The sequence below is a fragment of the Neomonachus schauinslandi genome, chromosome 7 (assembly GCF_002201575.2).
Source record: "Neomonachus schauinslandi chromosome 7, ASM220157v2, whole genome shotgun sequence".
Classification (NCBI taxonomy): domain Eukaryota; kingdom Metazoa; phylum Chordata; class Mammalia; order Carnivora; family Phocidae; genus Neomonachus; species Neomonachus schauinslandi.
The window spans coordinates 122,084,468-122,096,914 of NC_058409.1; the positions used below are offsets into that span (position 1 = coordinate 122,084,468).

General features: G+C 32.7%; 1 protein-coding gene and 1 non-coding gene across 2 annotated transcripts in view; one reads left to right on the forward strand and one right to left on the reverse strand.

Annotated features, from left to right (window-relative positions):
• The window catches only part of NIPBL (NIPBL cohesin loading factor), a 202,673-nt gene that overhangs the window by 14,931 nt on the left and 175,295 nt on the right, over window positions 1-12,447 (reverse strand). Inside the window, exons 33-38 of the mRNA XM_021700498.2 lie at window positions 8,121-8,229; window positions 6,496-6,632; window positions 2,764-2,904; window positions 2,555-2,648; window positions 1,750-1,904; window positions 1,135-1,225 (exon numbers count right to left, since the gene is read on the reverse strand). Coding sequence (XP_021556173.1) covers window positions 1,135-1,225; window positions 1,750-1,904; window positions 2,555-2,648; window positions 2,764-2,904; window positions 6,496-6,632; window positions 8,121-8,229 — 727 coding nt within the window. The remainder of the gene's footprint in view (window positions 1-1,134; window positions 1,226-1,749; window positions 1,905-2,554; window positions 2,649-2,763; window positions 2,905-6,495; window positions 6,633-8,120; window positions 8,230-12,447) is intronic.
• LOC123325443 lies at window positions 5,129-5,231 on the forward strand. The gene has a single exon (XR_006540447.1). It is a non-coding gene; the product is annotated as a small nucleolar RNA U13 (small nucleolar RNA).

The window sequence follows — 12,447 nt, forward strand, 5'->3', positions numbered from 1 at the left end:
ACTGACTTGTAGTGTGACCTTGGGTGAGTCACATAATCTCTCTGTGCCTCAATTCTCCATCTGTAAAATGGGGACAATAATATTTACCACCCACCTACCTCAAAGGGATGTTTTCAGGATTTAAGAGGTAAAGTCTGCAAACATTTTTTAGATCCCTAGCAGAAGGTACTACATTGGCATTATTAAAAAATAATATATATTTATCCAGTTGATGAAACAGAATAATTGTAGAATAAACTTGACTAACAATATCTTCCATTTATTTTTTATGGCATTATAATAAAGCCACAATGCTGAATCTTATAACCATAAGTTAATAAGTAGCAAAATAATACTATTCATGTTTATTTATACAAAATGCTTATTTATGTAAGATGAAGATCTTTAATGATATCAAGTATTACTGATGCCAAATAACAAACTAAACTCAAAGCATAGAGTGATCAGGTAACTAATCCAAGGTCACACAGTATAATAGAGCTATGGCCCAAACAAGATGTCATTTATTAACTGGTCTAGAGGCACTATTTTCTACATAGTGCTAATTTTTCAAGTTAAAATTTGCACTATTTGTTCTCTGAATTAACACTGTAAGTTTTGCCACTTCACATAACTTATGTCCAGACTGAATATTAAAAGGTACACCTTTGGCTTGAAGGTAACACTATAACTCCCTAAAGTAAGTGATATCTGAATTTTTAGTAGATTTGCTATATGTAATTTTCTGAAAGGGATGAAGGAGTAAGATACTAAGATTTAAATTTATTTAAAGAAATCAGGAAATATTTAGTGAGGTTTGGGTAACTAAAAATTTATTACTCACTTTTATTCAAAAGACTAATATAAACAATTGCTCATGCATATTAAATTGTAAAACTTGTTAATGCTACCAAAATAAAGTTTCTCTGATGAACAGAGAAGTTAAATGACTTGCACAAGGTCACCCAGAAAATCAATGGCTGAGCCAAGAATGGAACCCAGGTGTCTTAACCCCCAGTCCTATATTCTATATACCAAATCCTACTGTGAATAGAAACATATTTAAATAAAACAATAGTTTAGACTCACATTATTGCAAAATTTGTTCAACCTCTCAAACAACCAAAACTATAAAGAAATTTAGACTTAACTTACCTAGACCAATGATGGCTTTTGTTTGTACTTCTTCATCTGAATGTTTTGTAAAATACATCAATAGTTCAAGTACTTTATCCTTTATATTAACCTAAGGGGAAAAAACCACATTCAAGTGTATGAAGAAGAGTAACTTCGATCAGTTTTCAACTATAAAGGAAAAAAACCTAAAAGCAAACAGTGAGAACTTCCACACGTGAACTTTACTAAAGAATAAATCACCAATCAATTTATAAATCCATAGATTTTAGAACAGTGACATTCAAAATAAAAGTCTGTGACAAAGAAGTTTGTGTAAGAATACAAATTAACATCCTGTTCCTTCATTGAGAAAATTAAAAAAAAAAAAAAAAAGTCAGCTGCTTACCCAGTGTGCCTACAGTTACAGAGCTGATAGAACTTGTATAAGCTTCTTGTTATAAACCAGTAACAAACAGTTCGTAGATCAGAGGCTAATCTGAGGACCATGTTTTGGGTTGCACTGCTTCAGAATTCTCATTAAACCAGACTACTCTAATGCTGCTTTCATCCTGGGTCATTAGTAATTTTCAGTTCACAGGGTCACACAGTCCTATTTTTTATAGCATACTAAGTAATTAATATTAGAATCTTTACCTTACTGTTGCCTTTAAAATCCTCTAGATCAAAATCAAAATGCCGACACAGTGCTCCAACAGTGAAAAGGGATCTGAGAAGTGCTGGTTTGTTTGTTAGAAGTGAGGTGTTATTTGGGTCTTCCTGGTGCTGACTTTTTAATTTTGAAATGGCACCTATTAAGATAAGTAACATTTATTTACAAGAAACCTTTTATCCTTGAATTATTATCTTTAAATAATTACTCCTAAGTTGTTATAATTAAGTTTTACTAATGGTTCTAAGTATCACACAAATCTAGAATTATGAGGGCATGCCTTATAGCCTAAAAGAATTAATAGAAAAAAAAAAAGATATTTAAATTTTATTTTACATAGTGGGCAAAAAACTTACCAACATTTAATATGAGGTAAATTTCTGAAGGAATTACATTGAATTCTTAAGGAAATACAAAAGATACTAGAAAATACTGCTTCTGAGAATGGACCAGAGGACAATCACACCTTTTAAAATTCCCTCGATACTGTCTTTATCAGATGTGTTTTTCTTTTTCTTTTAAAGATTTTATTTATTTATTTGATAGAGAGAGACATAATGAGAGAGGGAACACAAGCAGGGGGAGTGGGAGAGGGAGAAGCAGGCTTCCCGCCGAGCAGAGAGCCCGATGCGGGACTTGATTCCAGGACCCTGGGATCATGACTTGAACCAAAGGCAGATGCTTAATGACTGAGCCACCCAGGTGCCCAGATGTGTTTTTTATTAAAAAGGAGCTATATATACTACAGGATGTAGAAGGACAATTTTAAAGCCCAGGCATTGAACTTACCATAGTATCTATTGAAACAGGCCCACACAAATTTAAAATTTTGTGTCACTTTATTTACAACTGCCCCAAGACAGCTCACACAATGTTGCACTACCTAAAAGATACAGAAAATGTTACAGTTTAGACAAAAGTTAAAGACAAAGGTAAAAACATATGATTTAGTTAGCATTTTATACTAATCGATGCGAGATGGTAAAATGAATGCTTACAGTCATGCCATACTTGATGATAAGCTTCATTAGATCTTCTTCAATAGTGGCAAGGAAAGTTTCACTTGGATGCTCCATCAGTGGTACAACCAGCTCTAGGATTTTTGCAACATTGCAGATAACCATGAAATCATTTTGTGTCTACAATGATAAAATCAGTGCTTTATGAATATCAAAATCTAACAAGAAACATATATACCTTTATGTATTTGGGGGCTGAGGTATTACATATGTAAAGTTTCAGTTAAAAAAAAAAGACTATTAGAAAAGAGTTTTTTTAAGGTATGGAAGGAAGTACATCAGACAGTGTCAGGAACCTGGATTCTAGCTCTGCTAACTTACCATGTAACCTTTGGGTCACTTAATCACAAAACTACAGTTATTCTTTTTTTCCCCTAAAATGTAACACAGGCCAATTCTGAACAAAGGTGTTTAAATATTAACTGAGCATTTTACTAAGATTGATACTGTTTTTAAGATTAGTATTTTTCAAACTGGTGTACGTTAACCTAGTAGTTCTCAATTGGGGGGTGAGTTTGTACCCACAGGATATTTGGCAATATCTGGAGAAATTTTTGGTTGTCACATTAGAGGACTTGGAGGGGGGGTACTACTGGTATCCAGTGGATAGAGGCCAGGAATACTGTCAAGAATCCTACAATGCTCAGAATAGTTCTTGACAACAAAGAATAATCTGGCCCTAAATGTCAATTCTGCTGAGGTTGAAAAGGCTTGTGTTAATGCTTTTTCTGATAGATGAAAATACAGAATCCCAGAACTAAGTATAAGACTTCTTTAAGATCTGAAATATTAAATTTCTAATTTTAAAAAAGGTTAGAACATTGATTAAAAAGCAGTTTAAAAAAAACAGGTGGAACATTAAAAAAAACAAAACAAAACCCAAAAGGTTAGTAAAGAATAATAAAGTCTCTTTCACAAAAAAAAAAAGTTTCTTTCCACCCACTATCCTCCAGTCACCCAGTTCCCTTGTCCTAAGGCAACCAAAGTTACAAGTTATTTTTGTGAAGAAAGGCATTCAACATTTTTTATCTAGTCAAGTTATTACTCTTTAGTCTTAGCAACAGGTTACTGACACTCATTTTGGACTCTTTGAGCTTATTACCTCTCACTAAATAAAAATATTCCCACCTTACATTCATCCATCTTTTCAGTATACCCACAGGATTAAATAAAAACATAAGATGAATACTCTAACACAGAAATCCTGTCATTTCCTGCCCTCTCCCACTCCCACTTCCTTTAAACAATAGATGGATGAGTAAAGTGGTCTAGGGATGAAGAGTTTTTGTTAAGATAAATTCATCTGAGAATCATAGCTAAAATTTTACTTTGAAACTACCCTTAACATTTCTGGCCTAGAAAGTCAAGTACAAGAAATAACTTAAAATCGAGAAGAAAAATTTAAAGAAAGACAGAAATCGTGAAGGAAAAGAGCAGAAGAATATAATACTAAGAAAAATACCTGAAATGACTATAACATAAGATGCTTCAATATCTAAAAAACTTAAGAGTAAAGAGTTTTCAAAATAGGAAAGAAAAGCTCCACAATTCAAAGGTTTTAAAATGGTCAAATGATATAAATAGTCAAATCACAGAGAATTAAGTACAACTGGTTAATATCATAAAAAAGATGCTCAACCTTCTTGGATATCAGGGAAGGGAAAATGAAGCAACAATGAACTATTCCTTTACACCTGACTGGCAAAGAATATAAAAATGACATAGACTGTCCTATACTGGTTTCCAAAGAGGCTATAAAACATGTCCACCAGCAATTTGGAAAAATCTATTAAAAATACCAAAACCCAAAACCAAAACCAAAAGAACATTCCCTTAATCTAACAAGCCCATTCCTTAGGATCTATCCCAAAGAAAAAAAAGCACCACTATTTAAAGGTATATGAATAGCAATGTTTATTAAGGAACTGTTTGTAGTGTCTATCAATAGGAAACAATGTAAAAACCTGCCAAAATGGGAAATGGTTAAATAAATCACAGGACATCCATAAGATGGATAATGTATACATATATATGTATGTATTAATAGGATATGTATATAACATAACTTGATTTTAAAAAGTCAACCGGTTATATATGGGTGTGTGTGCGCAATTACAGAAGCAGGGATATAGTATGTAAGGATACTCCAGGTTGTTCATCCTGAGATGAAGAAGAATAAGGATGGAGGGAGGTAGGATACAGAAAACAAAAAAATTTAAATCTGTCTAGCATATAGGAGATGGCCTTATTTATATAAAACTTTGTGTATATGTGTATAAAACTTTCCAACATTCATCCTTCCCTTTAGCATACCCACAGGATTAAATAAAAAATATATTTATAGATCCTTTTTAGTTCATGAGCATGACGGTAGAGTGTTCACACTGTTATGTGACATGTGCCTCCCTCAAACCTTGTTACAACCTCGGCACATTACCTGTCTGACATGATTAAAAAAATATCTATGCGCATACATGTGTACACACATACACACACATAAAAATTATACAAAATGCTTTCAAAGTAATCTTGCTTCAAAGTAATATTGGTTCAAGCAAGGCCTATTCATGCAAGTTGTATTATAGACTAGTTCTTAGAAACAAAACAGACATGGGGTTAAATTCTAGCTTTGGGACTGGTCAGCCGTGTGACATTGGGCAAGTCATTTATATTCTCAAAGCTTTAGTTTCTTATCTGTAAAAATGAGATAGTAATGATACCTACTTCACAAGGTAAATGAGCTAATGCATGTAAAATTCTCCATAGTACTTGGCACTGTGCTCAATAAATATTAGCTATTATTACTGGCATAGATTACATATTAATCAATTTGTTTCTGGATCTAAGACAAGCCCTGAAGACAGAATTAGGATCCCAGAAGTATTATATGTTGTTTTTATATATTTATCTTCTGGTACTTTCCGCAGTTAAAATTTCTCAGGTTTTTCATCTAGAACTTGTTAATTCAGATCACCAAAAAATGAGACCTTAGCAGCAAAGCAAATCTAATAGAGAAAACAGTTAAAATTAGTTCCTTAGGAACACTTGGAACATAGTAAGTAAAAAAATTATTTACATTTTAAAGTTTTTAGACTACTTCAAAATTTAGTGTTTATAATAAGCCACTTAACTCACCATCCTGTCATATAAATTGTTGGACTATTTTACATTAGCAATGTTTTATTTGATTTTCACATTTAATCTTCGAAAAACAGAGTACGTGCAACATTAGCTTAAAACCACCACCTAACATCTCTGACTAGATTTTCCATATTCAACATATTGATGTATTATAAAGTAAGTATGATATACTCATAAGAAAATATATTGAAATGACAAATGAAAAGCAAATTTAGAATCCCAAAGACAGTAAATTTCTCAATGAGAGGAACTCTGCCTCATTCACCTTTGAGGTCTTAGCAGTAGTTACAACATTTAGTAAGCATTTACTGAGGGTTTGACCTGAGGAGCTTATGGAGGAAATGAAGCCTGAACTTCATTTATAATACATCAGAAAAAAATAAAATAAAAACAATATAATACATCAGAAAAATGATGTCTGTAGATAACTTGCCACAAATACTAGAACATATATTTGAGTACATGACACAGTTGATCAGTCAGTGAAGCTGTGGACGACACAATGTGAACTCTAAATTGAAAATACTTACTACATGGTAAGACAGAAAAGTAGGACAGCTCTATACTTACACTACATTTAGTGGTAAGGTATGGCTGCATAGTCATGGCATGTTTAACCATGAGCTGAGGTCTTATTTTGCTGAATAAGAACAAAGTGGTTATGCAAGCTACCAATCTTCCAGAATTCACACCTTTATTGTCAGAGTCTGGAAAAACAGAAATAAGATACTAAAATATGACAAGGCAGTGGAAATTATACAATTATTTAAATTATTCAGTATCACCCCCTGAATTGATTTAGTACATGCTTCAATAAAAGATTAGCATTTCTTATGATGCTAGACTTCCTACATTTTTTTCTTTTATTATACATATTACATATATTAAGTATAAAAGACAAAGAGGCTGTGCTATGGAAGGCAAATTTTACACTAAGGGGTGTAGGACTGAAGTTAAAAAGTGGAATGGAAGTTAAGTTTAGGGATGGGTTTTGGGAATAAACATGGTGTTGCTTATATCTAAAAATGGATGGAAGTAAGTGTGGGAGAGTTAGCAAAGGGGGACAAAAACAAATTAGCTGAGGTGATACTGTGTTTGAGGGTACTGGGGAAAAAAGAGATGCTACCATGGTAGAAGAATGTTAAAAGACTGCAGTGACAAATTAAGAAGCTGGACCAGTGCTACATCAGAAAGGTAAACAAACTACTGCTCCAGTGGGAGGAAAATGCTGCTAGTTAGGAGATACAGTGGTTCTTAGGAGGCAAATCAGTTTTTAGAAGAGATCAGCAATTTTTCAACACTGACAACAGTATCACCCTTAAAATCTAGGATAGGCAAAAATAGGGGAAACAGAACTAGGAGATAAAAAGAAAAAGAGGTACACATGGAAAATGAAAAAAAAAATTAAAGAAAAGAAACTGCGTAAAAAATATAAAGGATATCAACAATTTCCTTAGGTGCCATAATGGTACCTCTGTAAGGCTCCCAATTCTGGAGGATGACCAAGGCTGACTATTGTTTCTCATCAATGTACATTAGGATATGGGAAGTAATGTTAGTCTTGGGTGCTTTAAGCAATAGATTATCAATTATTACTTTTACAGTTTTATATGATTACTTATATTCTGATTAATAACTTCAAATTTGTGACTGGTAAATAATGTAATAGATAATATAAAATATTAAGTATTTAAGGAATTTGTCAATTTAAAAAATATTAACCGTTTTATCTAGCTCAAGATTAAATACATTTTATATAACAATTATAAATGATATTAGGAATGTACTACAAATCTTTTAAAAACATTTTTATCATAGTTAAAACAATTTCATTTTGAGAGAAAATTTTATATCATTTAAGAGATATCAAACAGTTTTTGGATGAGTGCAACTAGCTAAATACATATTAGCACCTGGACTTTTATGTCTGTTCAACATAACAATTAAAATTATATGCTACTGAAAGATGTAGAAGAGATGAGGCCTATGCTTTTATTATACTTCTCTAAATAATCTTAGTCAACCTAAACAATATAATCTAGGATGCAACATCAAACAAAAAACCCCCTTCATTTAAAAGTGAAGTAGTTAATTATTAGGCTAAGCAGAACCAGAAGCAAATTGAGAAATGTGCCCAAAGTATTTTAAAATATCTTACAAAATCAACTTAATGACCAATATATAAAATGTCTTACCAGCTAGAGATTCCTCATATTTAAGAATGTGCTCAACTAGGTTATCAACAAGTTGAGTACAAGCTTTCTTCACAGGTTTATATGAGGAATCCTCTTCAGACTTCAACAACTATATATGTATATATATAAAAAAAAAAAAAATCCCGGTATAATTATTCATTAGGCAATAATAATATAAATGCATTAAATGTGTCCATAAAAAGCTTTTCAGTTTGTCATTAACAATTAATATGGAAAATGCAAATAAATAAACAAAAAATATAGAGCAAATGTTTTAAAATATCTTATAAACCAGTAATTTATAAATACTTTCAAACAATGTTAGTATGAAGTATTTAAACTGCTGTGTGTAGGACCTGAGGTAGGATATGAGAGAAATGAGAAAGGTGACCTTCCTTAATGCTCAGTGCTAGCTGGATTATTTTAAAGAATTAGAATTCCATTCTTGATTATTTCAAGTCCTTTGATAGCTCAAAAAAGTATGAGTTAATTACATTTTTTTTAATATAATTGTAACTTCATCTGAATTGCACCTTCAATTTTATAATTATAAAACATAAGGCTAGATTTCTTTTCTGTATTATCCTTTGCCAACTTATTAATAAACAATGTAAGAAAAGTGTTAGGAATGATGAGATGAGGAGAAAAGATCAGTCTAACTATAGCCAAAAAATAAAACAAGTTCAAACTTTTATAATCATAGGTCAATTGTAAAGTCATCTATGGTGTATTTGTTTTGTTAATACAGACTAGCTAATACAACTCTGGAGATATTAAAGAAGTTGAAATGTGTATTTGATTTTCATGAAGAGTTCCCGTGCTGTCCGATATATATAACTTGCTGCAGTGATGGAAATGTTCTTTATCTGTGCTGTCCAGTATGGTTGCCACAAGACATATGCAGCTACTAAACACGTGAAATGTTGGTAGTATGACTGAAGAATTAAAATCAAATAAAAACAAAAATTCAAATTAAGTTAAAAAAACACATGTGGCTAGTATTGGATAGCTCAAGTTTAAACTTTCACTACAAGATGCACAAAGGATTAAAACAATTGACAGCAATCAGTATAACATAACACATATGTTGCCCCCATCCTCTTCAATTTAAATAAATCAAAAAAGAAAATTCCAATTTTCAGTTTCAACTCTGTACAGCAAATTCTACTTGTCCTACTCCATAACTCAATTCCTTAAGCAGCTACTAAAATCACATGCTAGCCTTTTCCAGGCAGGAGCAGAAAACGATCCCCTCTTCCTTATTTTTTCTTTCCCCTCTCCAAGAGATCAAGTATACATAAAAGTATAAATCCTAGATTTTGGTTCATGACACACCATTAATACTGCTATGTGCTCTTTTGTTTACTTATAAAAATATTGTACTATGAACCCAACTCAAGAACAAAAATATTTCCATGGACTTTTATTTTCCCAATGTGTTCCTTCCCTTATTCCACCTTCCTGTGTCACTTCAAGGTAACCACTATCAGGAATTTTAGAATTTCCTTGCTTAAAAAAATTGTGTAAGCTGTATACTGTTTATACTTTTGCCTGATTTTCAACTTTCTAAAAGGTATCATGCTAGATGCAGTTTTCTGGGACCTGCCTTGTTCACTCAACATTATGTCCCTAACTGTAATCCAGGTTGTTGCAAATGACTGCATTTTATTCATTTTAACTGATAAGCAACAGGCTACTGTGTGTCCATACTGCAATTAATTTAGCTATTCTGAAGACAGGTTAATTATACTTTTTAGTGGCATAATGAGCATTCTTTTATTTGTCTCCTGGCACACATATGCAAGATTTTCTTGGGTATATACTTGAAGTGGAATTGTTAGGTCACAGGTTATATAACTGTTCAATTTTATGCTGTATTTTTTCAAATTGGTTGTAGTATTAATAGTTTAAGAGATACTGTTTAATCCATCTCTTTTCCATTATTTGTTATCATCTGACTTCTCAATTTCTGCCAATCGAATGTAAAACATAATCTTGATTTGTATTTTCCATATTATTAATGAAGTTGAACACTGTATAGGCCATATGTGCTATTTCTCATATGAAATGCCTATTCATGACTTTTACTTATTTTCCTACTGGGACTCTTGCCTTACATTAGTTTATAGAAGAAGAGTTCTTCACATATTCTTAATAATGACCCTTTTTTCCATGTTTCATGTGTGTCAAGTATCGTTTCCCAGTTTGTGACTTGTGTTTTTGCTTTAAGATGTCTTTTGATTCAGAAATGTACTCCCTTTCAACACAGTGAAATTTATCAATCTTTTAAGGTTAATGGTTTTGGAACTGAAGAAATCTTTCCTTACAGAAAGGTCAAAAATATATTCATATATATTATCTTCTAAAGGTTTTAAAGATTTTCTTTAATCTATATGGAGGTGATTACTGAGTGAAGTAGGAATCAATTTTTTTTTTTTAAGATTTGAGAGAGAGAGAGAGTGCGCGCACACGCGGGTGCGGGGGTATAGGGGGAAGGGCAGAGGGAGAGGGAGAAAGAATCTCAAGCAGGATCCCCACTGAGCACGGAGCCTGACATGGGGCTCGATCTCATGACCCTGAGATCATGACCCTGAGATCATGACCCGAGCAGAAACCAAGAGTTGGACACCTAGCCAACTGAGCCACCAAGGGGCTCCAGAAGTAGGAATCAATTCTTAAAAAAAAAAACAAAAACAAAATACCTTATGGATAGCCAATTGTTCCAACCCCATTTACTGAGAGCTCCATTCTTTCCCCATTAACTGCAGTGCCACTTCTATTTTATAAGTATATCCTAAATACGTGGAGGCTTATTTTTGGGCTCTCCATCTTGTTCTATTGGTATATTTAGTACCACACTACCTTAACTACTGCATCTTTAAAAATAAGTCCTTAGAAATGACAATTATTTTTAGTTCTCTGCTTTTCCACATATATTTTACAATCACCTCAACATATCTGAGGACTATTTTTTTCTTTTATTTTTTTTTAAAGCAGGCTCCACACCCAGCATGAAGCTTGAACTCACAACCCTGAGATAAAAAGTAGCATGCTCTACCGATTGAGCCAGCCAGGTGTCCCTTGACGACTATTTTTTTATTTTGATGAGATCTCTAAACATATTCCCATTTTGCATGATTTTCATTTTAGGTTTATAGTTATTTTCTGTCAGATTTTATTCCTAGTTTATTAGAAGTTATCATTCAAAGTTATTACATTTTATCAAAAATTTTTCCTGTGTTCCCTGGAATGATTACTTATTTCTTCTTCTTTAGTGTTAAATCATACATACACACTGATATTAAGCCAGCCGTATGCTTATATATGCATAAGTGCATGTATATACGTATACATATGTATACATACACACACATCTGTATCCATCTTATTTTTGATGTATTTCAAAGTAAATTGTAAACGGTATACTCTTTTTTTCCCTTTGAGATAAAATTTACACAAAATGAAATGTACAAATCTTTAGTGTTCATTTCCTCAGTTTCATTAAGTGCATTCGCCATTAGAACTCAAACTCCTATCAAAATACAGAACAGTGATCTACTTCTTTAGCTTATATCAGAATCATCTGGAGAGACTATAAAATATAGAATGGTGGGCCCACCCTGAGAGTTACTGGGTAACTGAGTAAATATCACTCAAGGACTTAATTTTTTCGCCTGGGAAAGAGGTTAGACTTTTAGAACCACTGATAGAGACTTTTACCATCATCCTTGAAAAGTTCCCTCATGTTACTTCCCAATCAATCCCTGACCCCCTGCAATCACCCTTCTGAGTTTTTCCAATACAAATTTTGACTCTCCTAGAACTTCATATAAATGGAATCAGAACATGTATTCTTCTGTGTGAGGCTTCCTTCACTCTGCATAATGTTTTTTATTATTCACCTAAGTTGTATTATCAACAGTTTGTTCCTTTATGATGTGGAATACTATGAAACTGTGTGGATATATCAGTATTTTTACTCATTCACTGGTTGATGGACAGTATTTGATTATAAATAAAACCAAATTGCTCCTTCAACACTTTAGAAATCTCCTCAGCTTAAATATCCAATTTCATGCTTGAAGTTCTACCTTTCACAAAACACTAGAACAAGGACGCAATTCAGTCAAGTTCTCTGCCACTTTATAACAAAGACAGCTCTGTTGTCCAATAGCATGTTTCTCATTTCCGTCTGAGACCCATCAGAATGGCCTTTACTGTCAGTACTTCTACCAACATTCTGTACATGATTATATGTATTCTCTAAGAAGACAAAAGCTTTCTCTACAGCTTCTTTTCTCTCTGAGCCCTCACCAGAATTGCCTTT